At 39.0% G+C, this 19,461-nt stretch overlaps 1 protein-coding gene across 1 annotated transcript in view; it reads right to left on the bottom strand.

The window, feature by feature from the left end:
- Window positions 1–19,461, bottom strand: part of Ttc27 (tetratricopeptide repeat domain 27) — a 166,355-nt gene that overhangs the window by 116,948 nt on the left and 29,946 nt on the right. Inside the window, exons 8-9 of the mRNA XM_005390841.2 lie at window positions 16,369–16,481; window positions 11,607–11,673 (exon numbers count right to left, since the gene is read on the bottom strand). Of these exons, the coding sequence (XP_005390898.1) occupies window positions 11,607–11,673; window positions 16,369–16,481 (180 nt within the window). The remainder of the gene's footprint in view (window positions 1–11,606; window positions 11,674–16,368; window positions 16,482–19,461) is intronic.

The raw sequence follows: 19,461 nt of genomic DNA, 5'->3' as shown, positions 1-19,461 counted from the left end.
ATAAAACATGATTCCCTAAGCCAATAAACTCTGACATATGTATACTTTTTTACATATGCTCTTAATATTTTCATTACTATGAAAACTGAAATAAACTCTGATGAAGTCTCTTCCTTTACCCTTAGGATGTTACTTTTTTATTTGGTGTGGTTTTCTTTTCTGCACTTGGGGTGGAACCCAGCTCCTACTGCATGCTGAGGCAAGTATGTTACCAGTGAGACACACCGCCAGCCCATTTCCAACTGCAATCTTTTGTAAACTGAAGAACCAATGTACGTCAGCAATTGTTGATAACGAGTGTAAGAAAATATCACGAGAACAGAAAGATGATAAAGATGCTGCTCTGCAAGTCTTGGGACAAACTCACCCTTAAAGTATTTCACTAGAGCAGGTGATGCGCAAACAAGAACATCTGAGCAAACTTGAGTAACGGCCAGGAAAGTCTGTGCACCTCGCTAACTCACGTTCAAAAGTAACTTTGCATCTGATGACAACTGCTCTTCTCTCTTCCACATACATATAAATAAATCTGATTCGGGTAATGATTTCCCTCTCTCCGCAGACTACCCCCACACTCCAGAAAAGTAGCAGGAAAGTTTGTGATACCAACTAAGGAGATCTGGAGTGCTGCTTCTATTAAAAACAAGTTTCTTTTTCACTCTTATTGCTGCATGTTTTAAATAATCTTCTTTGAAAGGTCACCGTGACAGACACCAGTCTGTATAAAGACGCTTTCAGATAGCTGCTCCTTCCAAAATCAAAGCCAGGGCACGGCTCCCCTGGCGGCTACATAACTGTCTGGCAACACTTCAGCCAAACTGGATAATGCCCACCCAGGTCAGCCTGACCTTACAGAGCAGGGAACAAGGAAAAAATGTAAGAAACAGAATATTCCCCTTTCAATTGATGTACAATACTTAGAAGAGCATTCATTTTTAAAATCATTACCAAATGATTATAGGTTTAAAATTCCACCTTTTATCTGGGCCCCTGTAATCTCAGCACTCAGGAGGCTGAGGCAGGACGATTGCCCTGAGTTGGCGGCCAGCCTGGGGTCCACAGTGAGTTCAGGGACAGCCTGAACTACATAGCGAGACCCTATCTCAAAAAACCAAAGGAAAACAATTCCAACTTCGAGATATAGATTCTTCCCAATTGAAATGGAACAATGATCCAAATCCTTTATCCTTGTTCTGTGAATCATTTAAAATCTGTCTCAAACCTATTTTTCCCTAAGCTTCACTACCATCTAAACAAATCTTATGACACAGCTAAAAAACCCTACAGGAGTTTACATTCGCCCATGCCCTTGCCTTTGCTCCTGCTGTATTGCTTCACTAAAACCCCAACTATCTCTCAAGGCCTGACTCAAATCCTTCCCCAAAGAACAAAGCCTTCTTTGACTGCTCAGTCCTAAGTACTTTCTTCCTTTCTTAGCAACTAGGAGATTTCTTTATCTGTACTACCAAATTATAGTTCAAACTGCCTGGTGTTGGAAAATACATCTATGAATTTATCTGATCTGGGCTAAATTAAAAATTCCATGAAAGCAGTTCCAATGTTTTATACCTTCATTTCTTCCACATTACCTAGTATCATGCTAGCTTGGCAAATCCAGAGATGCTGGAGATTCTGTTACTATAATGCTTTTGAAGCTCTTTTCTCCGCTAGAAAATTTTTGCAAAGCAATCAAGGACAAGATAGAGATCAATCTGTTGGTCACTAGGCTGTTTCAAAAAAGAAAGGCCAGTTCATTGGCACTGCCAGAGTCACCTTTCACACCGCCATGGAAAGCAGACCCACAGAGAATCTATGAGCTACCTCCGCTGTATTTTCGTGCTTTAATACCATGCTAATCTGCAATGCTACAGGCCTTAAGAGCTTTAGCTTCAGTGACAGCCAACACCAGCACCACAAAGCCATGCATTTGAATGAAACTCCTTAATATCAAATATGTTAATCACCTTAGCTGTAAACCCTGTACATTTCTCTCTGGGGGACTGCACACCTCACTAAGGGGCTTTTCTTGTTTAAGGTTCTTTCTTTTTCATTGTATGAATACTTACCATCATTCTGTATCAGCCTGATAAATGAGAAATCAGCCTGATAAATCTTTTTAAAATGCACACAATTAAATCCACTTATGGGGGGGTCATTTTGTTTTTTGAGACAGTTTTTAAACATTTATGTTTATATGTGTGTGCTAATACAATGTAACAGTGTAACTTAGGTGTATTTCCGGGCTTTTTATTGGAGTTTTACTTCGGGATTTTTGGGGGGGTTTTGGCGGGGATTGTTTTGTTTTTTGAGGCAGGGTCTCACTACGCAGTTCAGGCTGGCCTCAAACTCACAATGATCCTCCTGCCTCAGCCTCCCGAGTACTGGGAATACAGGCATGTGCCACCATGCTGGGCTGTTGTTTTGCTTTTTGTTTTTATTTTTGTTTTTTGTGGCACTGAAGATTGAACTCAGGGCCTGTGTTACAATCCCAGCCCTTTTGATATTTTACATTTTAGGACAAGGTCTCCCTAAGTTGCTGAATTCAGGCTGAACTTGAATTTGTGACCCTCCTGCCTGAGCCTCCCACAATGTTTATAGTTGTGCATCACCACGTTGGGCTACTGACGAATATTTCTAAGAACGGAATTGCTGAAACACTCATGATGCATAACCTCCCAATGACACACTAAGTAGCTGAAGTGATTAAGCACACGTTAATTATTTTTAACTCTACTTTTTAGTTTCAAATTATTCCTCAAATTTACATTTCCCTTCCCAAATTATAAAAGTTTAGTAACCAATACAAATTGTTTATCTTCATGACTGTACCCTGTATTTCTCTGGACATTCCACACATAGCTGTTGTACATTTTGAGTCAGAAAAACTCCAATTTCTGGAGCGAGGCGTGACAGTGCATTCCTGTGATTCCAGGTGGAGGCAGACGAATTGCCACGAGTTTGAAGCCAGCCTGGGCTAGAAAGCAAGTTAAAGGCCTACCTGAACTACAACACAAGACCCTGTCTCAAAAAAACTTTTAAAAAAATCCAATTTGTGCAGCTCTTTAACTGCTTCTGCTGACACTCAATCATGGGAGACTGTCTTTTCTTCTGCTTGTTCGTCTTTAATTAGTAGGTCACGGCACAGCTTTAATTTGGGCCCAGAGATGTCCTTCAGCTGCCAGAGGCCAGGCAGCACACAGACTGAGGATGACCTGAGACTTGCTGGAAGGGCCTGGCTCAGTGCAAAGTTCTGCAAGTACTACGGCCCTCACCTAGTTCCGCCCTCCCAGCTGCTTGCTGCGTGGCCTTAGTTCTCTGCCTCTCACTTGTGGCCCTGACCGAGAAACAGAGACAGAGAGACAGAAGCAGAGGCAGAGACAGAGGGAGAGACAGAGAGACAGAAGCAGAGGCAGAGACAGAGGTAGAGACAGAGGCAGAGGCAGAAAGAACGTGTAGTGAAAACAATCTCAACCCGGTAATGCCTAAAACACTTTGTCCTTTCCAGGCTTTCCGATCTGCAGCAGCTCAGCCTCTCAGAGCAAATTACTGCCACGCTGTCATATGTGAGTTGATTACTGACTTTTATACAAAAATCTTTGTGATTTCTTCACTGACCTATGGGCAAATCATACTGTTTAACTGTCTGACTAACAAATATTTGGGATTTTTTTCTAAAAATCAAGTAATTAGGCATATCACTTAGTTTTACTGTGAAAAGAATACAATATACATGATGTCACATTTCCATTCGCTCATTCCCTGAGACTTTACTGTCCCAGCACAGCTCCCGTTGAACATACCATGTGCATATGGAAAGACCGTGAGTGTACTGTTCTGTAAATATTAATCAGATCAAGGTGGTTGATAGTGTTGTGCAAATTATCAATACTAGGTATAATTGGAAAATACATTGACTGTTTGTTTTTTTTAATTACAGTAAGAGACACACTGCCATAAATCTCCCTCAAAATACCCCTTCGCTTCAAACACACTTATCCCATCATCCTCCCATTTTTTGAAGCACTGCTGCGAGTCCGTTCATGAGTGCTGCTGAGGCTTATACCTAGATGTCCCCTCAAAGCCTCATGCACTCACTCACAGGTGGGCTTTGTAGAGGGGGCTAGATATAGGGTATGTGACACTCGGATTAAGGGTGTATGAAAAGTAAATGCGTTTAGCATAGTTCTGGCTGTGACTAAGGGAAGCCCAATCTGGCTGTGAGTGGCACCAATCAATAAGCTTACTCTGGATGACATATAAAGGGAGAGAGAGAAGGCAGGCTTGCTGCTGCTGCTTGCTGCTTCTGCTGCCTCTTACCTGCTATGCCATGAACTGTCATTTCTCTCTCTGATGCCCTTCTGCTTTCTGCCATGCCACCCTGCTTGGAGCCAGCTGACTATAGACTAAAACCTCTACAAACTGTGAGCTAAAATAAACCTTTCCTTCCTTTACTTGGGGTGTTGGGTACTGTGTCTCTGAGATGAGAAAAGTAACTAAGACAAATGTCTTGTACTGTCATGGATCGTCAATGTCCTGAATTGATTCGAAATATTTACTTTTCATGGTCATTCTGACTTTGGGGAAGAGCCAGAAGTCACACAGTGCCAGATTCAGTGAGAAAGGTAGATGAAGACGAACCATAAAGTTTTTACAAGCCTGCCTTTCCAATGGATGACTCAGGGCAGCTCCATTCATCTTCTTATTCTTCTTCTTCTTTTTTTTTTTTAAATACCTCAAAATGTCAGTGTGGTGGCACACGCCTATAATCTCAGCACTCAGGAAGCTGAGGCAGGACCATCACTGCAAGTTTGAGGCCAGCCTGGGCTACGAAGCCAGCCTGAACTGCATAGCAAAATTCTGTCTCCAAAAGACAAAAAAAAACCAACAACAACAAAAAAAAACTCACAAAGACACTCAAAGAGGACTTCAAGAACTGCTTGAGAAAGTGGCAAGAATGATGCCATTTTTTCGAAGTGAGGGATATCTGAGGGAGATTAATGGCAACATGTCGTCTATTCCTGTAACAAATTTTAATTTAAACATTCACCATCTATTTCAACGACACCTCATACACTTACTGTTCTTTACTTCTAGTTGTTCCATGAATTGCTGAGATAGAGCCTAAAATCTTCAAACTATAAGTGTGGCATTATCTATTTCTCACTTTAACTCTGCCAAGTTTGGCTCCATGTATTATGCAGCTGTTAGGCACATACACATTCATGACTGTATGATCTTGGTAAACTGTGATTTTTTTACTATGAAATACTCATCTTTGTCTCTAGCTATAGTCTTTGCAGTGAAGCCGTGTTACCTGATACTACATTAGAAATCCAACATTTTTATACTTAACCATTTTCATGGAATATTTCCCATTCTTGTTTGTTTGTATTTTTTTTACTTTAAAGATAAAAAAATGAAAATATATTAACAAACACACATACATCTACAAATTATTACAATAAACAATACAAGCAATACAGAATTTCAGACAAGGTGATAGGAAATTAACAATGGTTGTTGTATTACATATTGATATCTTCAAATTGGTTATTCAGATAAACAAATACAGGCATGTAAGACTGACCAAACAATTAAACATTAACTGTTCCTTTCAATAAGGCAATAGAAATTAGTAGTGCAATTATCTTAGCTATCCTACACACTTACTTTTTCCCTTCTTCCTTTCCTTTTCCCTTATCCCAGTTGTTCTTTCCTTTTGAGCATTTTTTTTCCCTTTCACTGTATCTATTGTACCTTTTAGATTTTACTTACTCTTTGAGGTTCTTACACTAGTGAGACAATACAGTGTTTATACGTGCGGGTCTGATTTATTCCACTTTTGAGTATGGACGCTAGTCACTTCCTGTCTGTCTGTATTTACAATATAGCTCTAGTTGGGAACACAGAGTTGCATCTTGCCTTTTGTTTGGATTTTGTTTTCCTTTTTTTTTTTTTTTTTTTGAGACAGGGTCTTGCTATCTAGCCCAGGCTGGCCTTGAACTCACAGGGATCCTCCTGCCTCAGCTTCTAAGTATTGGGATTAGCTGCATCTTGCCTTTTTTCCATGATGATAACCTTTGATTTTTATTTGGCATATTTCTCCATTATCATTTAATGTCACTGTTCATATGGTTAGATTTAGATATACCACTTGGTTTTGGATAAACTTATCGGGTTTTCTCCTTTGCAGTACTAATAAAGTTGATTGCATTGTATCATATGAAACCAACTTTGTATTCCTGAGACTTATTATTCTTTTTATATCACACTGTTTAATACATTTTATCCAGTTTCATAGTTAATTACAATGGGAGTTCAAATGCAGTACCAGTTACTCCAAAGTGTCTACCAGTGAAATTCACAAGCTTAACTTCCAAGATTATTAACTGTGGAGGAAAAAAAAAAAAAATCAGTCCCCAGGACAGTTCTGACTTAGAAAAGAACTAGAAGAGAAGACTGAGCAAAGACATTACACAGCATAAAGCTTCTGATGAGAAATTAAAGGTCTCTGCAATCATTTTTACTTCATGCAATGTGTCGTTTTTCTTTGCTTACTACTGAGGTAGATATTCTCTTTGTGCTTTTTTTCACCAGTTTGACCACACCATGTGCAGGAACGGTCTTTTTGTTTTATCTTGCTTAAGTCTTCCTGTGCCTGTTCCTCTGTATTGTGAAGTACTTAAGTAATTTAGTAACACAAACTATCAGCGGTACCACCGCTAACTCGATTATTTAGTCTGTAATAATGGCAAGTGAACAATTTTATATTCACAGGTAAGCATACTGAAATAGCTCTAATACCAAACAGAGCTAGCCATAGTGGCACATACCTGCAGTTCCAGCATTCACAAGACTGAAGCAAAAGAACTGCTTTAGTCCAAGAGACTGAGATCAGCCCAGGCAACATAGCAAGACCAAGTCTCATCTTTAAAAAGAAAAGGCAGAAAGAAAAAGTTCACACAATACAACGTGAAACTTCCAAAGGACTTTTCCTTCTTTCATTTATAAAGACCTTGGGGCTTCAGGGAGGGAGACAGGGGAAAGCGGCCAGAATCCATTCACACTTAAAATTCTGCCAATGAAAACTGAAACACCTGTATGAATTAACTAAATTGTCCTCATTTTCAACAATGAAAGGAAATTAAAAACATTATTATACATCACTGACTTGGCTCATCTGAAAGGAAATAACACAGATATCACAGCTAATTTTAAATTATGTGGCCAATATAACATAAATCGTTCTCTAAAACAATATGGGTTCTTTTTTATTTCCTATGACTCAGTTTTCCTGAAACTTGTAGACATAAGTTCTCAAGAATAGTATTACACACTGACAACTTTAACTGAGTAAAGCTATTCACTTCTGACATTACCAAATGAAAACATTTTCCAACGTACCTCACATATATATCCACATCCTGCAGCAACATGAAAATGCTAGCAAAAAGTTCTCTAAGAGAGTTCACTACAATTTTCGTAAACTTTAGGAAAGTTCATAACAACTGAACAAAATTCAGGATCAATAAGCCACCCATCTGTTTACTCAATAAGGATTTACCAAATGCCAAATACCCATGGTGCCTGACTCCCCCCAGGCTGACAGATTTTGGGTAGTAAGACTTCTAGTATTTGCTGTTCTGTCAACAGAGGAAGACAAGTAGCTCACAGCTCGAGCAGTTCAGAACGCCAGTCTCTGGTCACCAAGCTGTTATCACAGTAAGGAAATGGACACCCAGCAAGATTTCTCCGCTGTGCTTATCATACTGACAGCCGATTCCAAACAGATATTGCCCATTAAGCAGCTCAGAAATAAGGATGCTCCGGTACCAACTAGGGACCAAACAGCCCTGCCCGTCATTGAACATGCAGCACACCAGCCCCTGCCTACTGCGGAGCACTTTTGTATACACTGAACTCTGATCCTCAAAACAACTTTCGGTGTTGAGGGGAGACATGTCACCCCGTCCCCGCACAGGGTGCAGATATAAAGTACACAAGTGGCCATCTTCACAATGATGGAGCGCTACCTAAATTATGGAACTAAGTAGAGCAATGCAGCTACAAAGCAGAAATCAACCCCATCCTGAGGCTGTAAGTACTGCAGCTATTCTCTTACTCTATGTACATTTTTTGAGCAACAACCAGGAATAAAGCATTCAAGCACTGTACTCGGCCACAGGAAGGGCCCAGAAAAGAAGAGCCAAGTCTCTAAAGCTAGGAGTTCATCATCTGCTGAAGGAAAGACATACACATAATCATCAGCCAAAAAATGACCCTTGCCAAAAGAGAGGCACAGAAAAAAGTCTAGGAATTCAGAAGTAGAGTAGCACCTAAAGTGGTCCTTCTTATCTCAAATACTCTTGAAGTTTAACAGGATACAGCTCTCAGTGTCTATGGGGGATGAAATGGTCCCGAGCACCATGAAAATACCAAAATGCACAAGGATGCACAAGCCCCTTACATACAATGCCACAGTATTTGCTTTTTTTCGTCTTTTTTGAGATAGCATCTCATGATGCAGCTCAGGCTGGCCTTGAACTCACCTTGTAGCCCAGGCTAGCCCTGAACTCGCAGGCAATCCTCCTGCCTCAGCCTCCCAAGTGCTGGGATTACAGGTGTGTGCCACCACTCCCTGCCACAGTATTTGCATTTAATTTATGCTCATCTTCTATATATTATAAATCAAGACCTTGTGACTTCTAATACCTAATATAATGTGCTATGTAAATAATTTTTACACTGTACTGTTTGAAGAATGACAAGTGAAAAAAGTCTATATGTGTTCAGTACAACAAAATTTTTTTCAAAAAAAAATAAAAAATAAAACAAAATTTTTTTCAAAATATTTGAGAGCATAATTGGCAGAACCCATGGATACTGAGGGCCAACTGTATACAGTTTCTTTTGTCACTGAAACTAGGAGCCAGTTCTAATTCACTGTCTGTCCACCTCGGTATCATGTGGACAGAAGGGATAAGAAGGGCTGGTATATAACAGAAGAGCTGACAAGGACAGACCTGGGTTTTTCCGGTATATTTTCTGTGTCTCATTTAGGCTAGAAAAAAGGACATAGTAGGGCTGAGGCTCCTGCAAGCCCTCTTTACATCTAGTTTTTTGCCCTACTTCTTAGAAATGGACGATTTACTTGGGATTAACAAATTCACCTCTTTAGGACAGTCAGGCCTGGCACTATGGGTCACTTTACAATTAAAAAGCTTTCCATCCAAACCAGGTCAATGACTCCTTCAGTCCGTTGTGACTGGTAGAAAGCTAGAAAAGGGAAGAGAACTGTGCAAAAAAAGCCCTTGGAGCTTGAATTCGTGACCTTCACCACAAGCTGGCAACGATGAGTCCTCTAACATCAAAAACTGCCAGTTAATGGCTGCAAAAGTACATCACGGTCCAGAGGAACAAGAATAGATGAAAGAAAAAGCCTGAAAGAAAAGAAAGATATGCTTGCCCACAAGAAGTGCTAAAGAAAAGTAAATGAATATAGTGTTCAGGTGTTCCTTAGGGTAACTGTGGATAACACATACAACACAATGACTTGCCCAAGAAGCAGGTAGTACCTCCCCGGGAGACCCGCAGGAATGCGTCTCATGCACCGGGTTCACGTTTACCTCGGCCATCCGAAGGAACTCAAGCCGCCAGGTCATTTGTTTCCTGGACTTTTGTCCTCCTGCAGCTCTGCACTTCCCTACACTGACTCAAGCTCACAACTGTCCCAGACGCTGGTTCCCACCACTGTGCTCCCCTGTGGGAAGGTCTGTGTTCAGCGTCACCTTCCAGGCTATCTTGTCCAAAACAGCTGCACCCAGCCCATTCTCAGCCCCGTACCCTGCTGTACGTCCTCCTTAGCAATTCTACTGACATCTATTTTTCTTTATCTACTGTGTATTTTCCCCACAAGAATGAAAACTGATGTAAACCCTGGAATGGGAAGGACTGTCTGACCCATCGCCAATGGCTATCACAAAGCCCGCATATCAAGGGCTACTAACTGAATGAATAAATGAAGTGTACAAAAGTCTTTTATATGCTTTTCAAATAATTTTACCACTTCACTTGCCAAATTCCTTTTAGTACACGTAATGAATAAGCAGGGACATTTGTACGGTTACCTAAAGCACACGTAACAGAAAGACATCCAAGATTTCTAATATTGAAGTGGGAAATAAAACAGGCACCCAGAGGACTCAGTAACTAACACCTAACCAGGTCCAAGAGGGTGTGCAGGAAACAGTAATTTGCAAAATTTACATTACACTTCAGAAAAGCTAGCTTTTCTACCAGATAGAAGCCCTTTCTTTCACTTTACCCAAAAAATAACAAAGGAGAAAAGATCAGAATTCTAACTTAATTTCTATGATAATAAAAATGCCTTTGAAAAAGACATAGTAAAAAACTTGTATTTATTAACGCACATATCTATCCTTTTTTTTAACCCATAAAGCCAAAAAGAGCTAACTAATCCCTCCCCGCTCCATCCTGCCCTCGGGTTTGAGCCCAGGCCTTTGCACTGAACTACATCACAGCCCTTTCATTAGTTTGATTTTGAGAAAGGGTCTTACTAAGTTGCCAAGGCTGCACTCAAACTAATGATCCTCCTGCCTCAACTTTCCAGACTCCTGGGTTACAGCTGTGCTATGCCACCATGCTCAGCTCTCCCTTTCTTCTTGAAAACCTTTCTCTGTGGTTAAATCCTAACACCTATTACTCCATCTTTCCTTTCCACCGCCAAGCTGTGATCTTCATTTCTCCAGCTGTGATCTTCATTTATAATCTTTATTTTCTTATACCCAATTCCCTCCTTAATTCTCTTTCTCTAGAAGCACGTGACTATTGGCAGTCCACTGAAACCATGCTAAAAAAGAGCACTGCACTGCTACATTCCACGGAGAAAGTCTGTCAAATCTCACAGCATCTTCTCCGTCCACCTTTCTCACCTGACTGCTCCACACTGCTGAATGTTAACGAGCAGCGCCATGCCCTCAACGCCATCTTCTTCCCAGATCTCTGCAAACGCTGCTCTCCTGCTCACAGCCCAGGTCTCACCACAACCAAGCAGCCATCGCCCGCAGTCTCATGCATAACACTACAGAGACTTTGGCTCTGCTACTTCATTATTTTTGTTGTTGTTGTTGTTGTTGCTGTTGTTTGTTTTTTTGAGACAGGGTCTCACTACATAGTTCAGGCTGGCCTCGAACTCACAGTGATCCTCCTGTCTCAGCCTCCTGAGTGCTGGGATTATAGGCATGCACCTCAGGCCTGGCTTTAAGTCATTTTTTTTAATCATTTAAAAATATTTATATGCCCCTATTATGCACAAGATAATAGTATAGGATCTAGGATTTTTTAAATGAATGAAGAAATTGGGTCACTGCCTTCAGAACCTAGCAACTACAAAGAAAAAATGGTTATGCTTAAATCTGCAGGAAGAAACATGCAGCTTGGAAACTAAAACGATGAGAATTTTTCCCACTACTTTCCTCAGGTGGCACTGCTTCAACATGAGCAATCTGAGGCAAGAGGCAAACACCAGAGGCAAAATCATTTACAAGGAAAAAGAGCAAAATGGAAAGGAAAAAGGCGCTACTCACTGATGCGAATGCCAGCAACTCCTCTTCAGTCAATTTATGCACTGGGTTATTCTTCTGAAAATCTGTGCTTAGAATTACAGAAAGGAATGTATTAATTCTAAAATGCTGAACATAACAGCTAATGAAATATAATTTTCAAACAAAAATAAACTGCTATATTTTATATCTCTGAGCAGAGAGTATAATAATATGGCACTATAGACACATGTAGAAATGACTTTGCCAAAGCGAAGTATAAAAAGTAATAAAATGCTGACAAATAAAATGTGGCTGAAGCACTTAATGCCAGTATAACTTATCTTCTTAGAAAGAAGAAATCTAGTCTGTGCTGCTCAGCAAAGAAAATCAAATGCATGAGTGTGGCTCCAGCTCCCCTTCATTAAACTTACGCTATAAAAATGTACTGCCTTAACAACTAGATAAGCAAAAGTTATGATGCTGTCAAAGGAGCAAACAATAGAAATTCTAAGATCCCACTGATGCAAGTACAACTAGCAGAACCGTTTTGGAAAACAATTTGGCACTGTCTTGTATAGTGAACATTCACAGAGCCTCAACCCAGAGAAATTAATGAATGGGTGGACCAGGCACGACAAACATAAATATCCACAGTGAGACTGTGTATAACAGGAAAAATCTGAAAACAACCCAAATGTCCAAGGGAAAATGATAAATTGCAATATAGCCATCCAATGAAACGCTACCCTGAAAATTTAATGGCAGCTACAGATAACAACATGAATCACAGAAACAAAATAATGAGAGGAAAAAAGTAAACCATATGTCATAAAATAACACTTTTATAAAGCTCAAAAAAGGAAAACTGAAGCAGTTATATAAAATATGAGACTAAGTTTTTTTTAAGGCAAGAAAATGACACACACAAGATTAACAATAGCATATTCTTTTGAGAAGGCAAAAGAATGAAATATAGAAAAAGTACACGGGCTGGGCTAGGGATTTGTAATCTAGTTCTTAAACTGTGTGGTAATTCACCAGTGTCCATTTTACTATTACACTATAAAACCTTTTGTTGTTGTTTCAGGCATGGTCCAGGCAAGTCTCAAATTTACTATGTAGCCCAGACTTGTGATCCTCACAGACTCCTGGGACTAGAGACATATACCACCATGCCTAGCTATATTACATAATTTAAATTTATATATTATATTAATTACTTTGTATATAAATAGTACATATATCAAGAATGAAAAGAAAACATCACCTTGTAAAATACTTCTTCTCAATTTTCAATACTGCTTGAGCATTTTATAATAAACATGAAATGTTTATACATAATATTTAAAGGAGCCTATTTTTACTGCTAGTAAAAAAAAAAAGAGGAAAGACAAGAACAATGATGCTGGGTGTGGGGGAACATGCCTGTAGTCTCAGCACTTTGGGAGGCTGAGACAGGAAGATTTCAAGTGTGGGCTCAACCAGGACAATTCAGCAACTTAGTAAAATACTGTCTCAAAACAGAGTTGGCAATGTAGGTCGCTGCAAAGGGCCTAGGTTCTATTCTCAGCACTGAAAATAGTCATTCCAGATAAGAGATCATCCAAAATGGAGCAAGTTCATCTCTCATATAAAAATTCCAATTCTATAATGTATTACATAAAGTTATACAGATAAAGTGAAATGTTACAGCTTGCTACAAATATTTATAAAAGGAACTGATGGTGTAGCTCAGCTGCATATCCATGCTTGGCGTGCATGAGGCCCTGGGTTCCACTCCCAGCACCAAGAAGGGAAAAAAAAGAAGAGAAAGAAGGGAGGGAGGGAGGGACCCGTAGAAAGAGAGAGAGGGGGAGGAAGACAAAGAGGGAGGGAAAGGGGAAGGAGGAAATAACAATTATGACATAGTCACTGAATTGAGTCACCATTATTCAGCATAATTTAACATAATACACACTTGAAAATCACACTGTTAAAGTAAAGGGAATTGCCTTTCCCCATTAAGTCATCTGAGCTACTCAAAGCTTGCTATATTTTAAGGAACTCTTCCCATAATGCCTATACATGAAAGCATTCAGGTCCACTGAGGAGTAAGAGACATCGGGGCAAGCGCCAGTGCTTGGTCTTTAGGTAAAAATCAAATTCAAGGAGGAGACAGTGGAAGGGAAGAGTCTAGGGAAGAAGCAGGGCCGTCCGCGATGTGAGCAGCGTCCAGGCCGTAAGAATTCACCTTCTTCCAGTCTCCTTTCCAAACAGCCCCACCTACCAGTGTCCAAGCCCCCTCTTTGGTTGGTGGCCATGGGGCTCAACAAAGATCAGACACCGTAACTCCATTCATATGAATGATCAGTTCATCGATGCTGTAACTAAACATTTATAAACTGCATCAAATGCTCTCAGATTCAGAAATAAATAAGCAGTTTCTCCTACACAATGAAGACTTAAACTGCTTAGGAAATCCATTCAGCTCTTTCATCTGTTATCTACATTGAACACACTGAGATCTTATCTGGGAAGAAAATAGTATTTGAAGCATTTGAAGATAAGCAAATTGTAGTTGAAAGTCAGCATTTTCTTAGTCATTCCCTCAACTGTAAAGTTTAACTCACCATTTCTAAAGTTCAACTGACAGAATGCCCACATTTATTTGGTTTACTTTAATTTCCTGATGAACTGACAATTATGAATTTGTCAAAATAACATTTTCTAAAACAGCTTAGTGAAGAACTCAAAATTGGGGATCAATTAAATGCAAATTCAAATCCTAATCATTGCTTTGTAATTCTGAGCAAGTCATGTAGCCATGTGAACCCTGTTTTCCCATTTAAAAAACAGAGAAAAATAATAATCCTTAATGTTGTTAGAATATTAGTAAGACAATGTAAAATACAAAGTATAATGCCTAGTGCATAGTATTGCTCATAAATCACAGCTATTCATATTGAAAGATTATGTATCATGAACTGAACAAATAATTTTTTATAGTAAACACAAATTCTGTCACGAATCAAATAACGTCACAGGACAATTGCCTCGGACTTAGAACTAGAACCCCATGTGTGTGGTCCCTCTTGAGCATATAAAAAAGGGACTATAGAAATGAATTCAACTTTTGCATAAATGAAAACCTACTGTTCGTATCTGGGAGGAAAAGAACAAAATAATTTTACATAGGAAAAGCCTAGTAAGTGACCACTGTACAGGTATGTGGCCAAAGTTAATATCACCAGAAGTAGAACAAATCAAATCGTTTTCTACTTCCTAGGAAACAAGGAAAACCACAAAACTTTATTCCTCTGGTATCTCTGTTAATACTGTATAAAATAAATTTAATCATTAAAATTAGACAAGCTCACATTGTGGGAAGGTCTTAAAAATAACTGCCTTGTAAGTTTCAAATGTCAAGGTCATGAATGTCAAGCAAAAAAAAAACCTATTCCAAATTGACAAAGACTAAAGATACATGACAACTAAACAGAACACACATACTCTAGACTGTACCACCTCCTCTAAAGGAGATTATTAGGACAATCGAGAAAATTAGAATGGGTCGGAGAATTACTATAGTAAAAGGGGTTTTTGGTTTTTTGTTGTTATTGCTGTTATTTTTGTTTTTGAGACAGGGTCTCACTAACATTGGCTTCGAACTCACAGTGATCCTCCTGACTCTGCCTACTAAGTGCTGGGATTACAGGTTAAATGACAATAATGTTAAATGTTAATTTTCTGATTTTGATAGCAGTACTGTGGCCACATAAATGCTGCTATTTGTTGGAAACACACTAATGTATTCAAGAATGACAAATTATTGTGTTAGAAACTTATTCTCAAACGTTTCTGCACTGCCCTCCTCCTGCAACTTTTTTCAAGTTTGAAATTATTTCAAAGTAGAAAAGAAACTGTTATAGTTTATGACTAGCTGTCCCCCTAAAGCCTCATGCAGTCATAGGTGGGGCTTTCTCAGAGGTGGGTGGACTACAGTGTGTGACACTGGAACTGATTCACGGTGCAATGCGAGGGTCGAGGGCACTAGGATTAAGGATGTGAGCACTGCCTGCCCTAAGTGGCCTGGATGAGATATAAGGGACGGAAGGAGCTGTGGTCCGCCCTTGCTGCTTTGCCACCTTCTGCACACGAAGAACTGCTTCTTCTCTACAATGCCTGTCAGCCTCACCACCCTGCCTTGAAGCCAGCCCATTATGGACTGAAACCTCTAAAACTAATAAACTAAATACACCTTTATTCTCTCAATAATCCTTTGCACCCTCTTTGGGTGTCAGGTATTGTCTCAGCAATGAGAAAAGTAAGACAGAACTGAAAAATTATTTCCATGGCACCTAAAATTATACAGCATTAAAAACTAATTCTATCAATATTCTCAGAGGTGAAAATAGTCATTTCATCTTTTTTGTGGGGGGAGGGGTGGGGGGAGACAGGGTCTCACTATAACAGTGTGGCTCAGGCTTGTCTAAAACTTGCTGTGGGGTCCAGGTTAACCCCAAACTCATGATCCTCCTGTCTCAGCCTCGTGAATACTAGAATTACAGGCACTCACTTATTTCTAATACTTACTATTAAGAATCTATCCCTAGCCAAGATTAACCAAACAAATTCCATTTATGAAGGAAAGAGACGAATGAATGTACCAACTTACAGGATATTCCTACTCTCTAAGCCTTTAATGGGCTGCCCAAGAATTCCCTCTCTATCTTCAGAAGTACTACAAATCCCTATTATCTAGAACTTTTTGGACCTTCTTAAATAAGGATTTCCCCAAACAAGGGAGAAACAATATGCAACTTACCAGACTCCAAGGATAACAGCAAGCTCCTCAGCACATAGGTCAGGCATCTGAAACTCCTCACAATCTGCTAGCTTTATTTCATTCAGAACAGTATCATCATTGAGCTCAAGGTTCTGGTGGAATAAAAAAAGAGGGTATTTAGACCAAAAATTAATTTGATTCACTAAATGGAAGTGTATGTCACACATGGCTAGTAGGGGTAATAGTAACTTATCTTTTTGTTTAAGATTATATAATGTCTATATATGGTGAATAAACTATGTCTTATGATATATGTATTTGAGGATAATTTACCTTGTAGAAATGGAAAATGTGCCATTTATACTTCTGAACTGCACTGACAATAACAGTGAGAATAACACTAATATTGGTTGAGCCTTACATGCAAAAAATATCTCTGCTGGAAAATTCACGTTTATTTTCCTACTCATCCTGAAAATAACCATGGGTATTTCCACAACCACTTATGGATGAAGGAATAAAGAATTTAAAAAGGTGATCCAAAGTCACATTCACAGCATGTGGCAACATCATATTTCAAAGCCCCGTCTTTCTTTCTACCTCTAAATTCTCATCTAAAACATCAACTTCTCAACAATACAGTGTGACCAGCTGTGACACGTTATATGTCATTAATTATTAATGATAGAAAGACCAAACTGACCAAATGATTCTGAAATTTGTATAGACATGCAAGGGACCTAGAACAGTCAAAACAAACTGAAAAAGAATAAAATCTGAACCCTTAAAGAGTACTTAATGGCCAGGGATGTGGCTCTGTGGTAGAAGACTTGCCTGGCATGTTCAGGGCCCTGGGTTTAGGCCCCAACACCACCAAAAAAAAGTACTGATTTCAAGAATGACTACAAAACCAAGACAGTGTGGTAATGGCATAAAACCAGACACATAAAGGAATGGAAGAAAATAACAGTCCAGAATTTAAGACCCATGTATGTATGGTCCACTGACTTGTCAACAAAAATACCTAGACGATTGAACAGTACAATCTTTTCAATAAATGATGCTGAAACAGCTTCCATTTGGGAAAAATAACCCTTCACCTTTATCTCATACCATATCCAAAAATTAAATCAAAATTAATCATAGAACTTCAAAGTAGACGTTAAAATTAAAACTAAAAAAAAAAAAAGAAAGAAAACTTCTAAAAGAAATCATAAAAAAAAAATCTTGACAGTCTTGGGATAGGCAAATATTCCTTAAGACATGCAAAAAAAATACACAGAAAAACTCAATAAACTGGATATTATTAAATTTTGAAGTTGTGCTCTTTGGAAACACTGTTAAGAAAATGAAAAACCAAGCTACAAACCTAAAGAATATAGTCATAAAACTTATCTGAAAAACGACTTTTACTCAGAATATGGAGAATTCTAGGAATTCAGTAATAAAAAGACAAGCAAGCCAATTTGAAAATGGGCGAAAGGCCAACCATGGTGGTGCACACCTGTAATCCCAGTGCTCAAGAGGCTAACACAAGAGGATTACTGTGAGTTCAAGGCCAACCTGGGCTCTATAGTAAATTCAGCACCAGCCTGAACTACATAGCAAGACCCTGTCTCAAAAACAAACAAAAAAGAATAAAAATGGGCAAAATATTTGCACAGGCATTGTTATGGCTTGTGTCTGCATGTCCCCCCAAATCCTCATGCAGTCATGGGGCGGGCTTCTCTTTAGATTTTTGACTGATCCATAGTCCAATGCTAAAGCCAGGCGTGGTGGTGCACGCCTGTAATCCCAGTACTCAGGAGGCTGAGGCAGGAGAATCATTGTGAGTTCCAGACCAGCCTGGGCTACAAAGTGAGCTCAAGGCCAGCCTGAACTGCATAGTGAGAACCTGTCTCAAAAAGACCAAAAAAAAAAAAAGAAAAAAAATATATCTATACACACACATAGTCCAATGCTGGGATTATGGGTGTGAGTGCTACACTCCCCCTGCAGCAGATAGTTTGCATACAATATAAGGGAGGGAAAGAGGCTGCTTGCCGCAACTCCTCCCTTTTGCTCTTGTTGCTTTGCTGTTTTCTGCTGCCATGAACAGTTGCCCTCTGCCATGTGCCACCCTGCCTTGGAGCCAGCCGAGTATGGACTGAAACCTCCACAGACTGTGAGCTAAATAAACCTTTCCTTCCCTAATTCTGGGTGTCAGGTATTTTGTCTCAGCAATGAGAGAAAAGTAACCAAGACAGGCATAGTCAATGCTCACTTGTAATCCCACCCACTTGGGAAGCTGAGATAAGAGGGTTGCAAATTCAAGGCCAGCCTGGGCAATATGGCAAAACCCTGTCTAAAAAATAAAAATAAAATAAAATTTGTGCAGGCACTTCATAAAAGAAGATATATAAAGAGCTAATAAGCACACAAAAAATTTGTCAACAATAATAAACACAGAAATACTAATAAACATTAGAACGGCTAAAATTAAAAGGGTGACAATACTATACGCAGGCAAGGATCTGGAAATATTAGAACTTTCATACACTGCTAGTAGAAATATAAAAATGATACCACCACAGAAAATAGTTTGCCAGTTTCTTATAATATATATTTATCATATGAGCCATTAATTCCACTCCTAAATAATTACTCAAGAGAAATGGAAATATACTCACACAAATATACATACATAAATACTCATAATGGCTTTATTTGTAATAGCCCCAAACTCAATGGAATAGTATTCAGTAATAAAAATACTATTCATTAATAAATAAAAAATACTGTTTGGTAATATGCATATCACACAGATAAATCTCAAAAACATAGTTGATATATTCAACCAGACAGATAAATCTCAAAAAAATCATGCTAGAAAAGAGGCTAGCTATAAAAGAGTACATATTATATATGCCCATTTACATAAATTCTACAAAGGTAAACTACCTGTAGTTACAGAAAACAGAACAGTGGTTGTTCACAGCCAGGGTAGGAATTAACTGCAATGGTGTAGAACGGCATTCTCTAGAGTAATGGAACTTATTTTGACTGTAATGCTTAGGTACGTGTATATACTTGTCAAACATTAAATTGTGCAATTAGAATGGGTCAATTTTCTGTAAGATATGCCTCCATAAA

The sequence above is a fragment of the Chinchilla lanigera genome, unplaced genomic scaffold (genome assembly GCF_000276665.1).
Source record: "Chinchilla lanigera isolate Chin_1 unplaced genomic scaffold, ChiLan1.0 scaffold00040, whole genome shotgun sequence".
Taxonomy (NCBI): domain Eukaryota; kingdom Metazoa; phylum Chordata; class Mammalia; order Rodentia; family Chinchillidae; genus Chinchilla; species Chinchilla lanigera.
The sequence above is the reverse complement of the archived record's forward strand: the minus strand, read 5'-3'. Positions and strand labels throughout refer to the sequence as shown.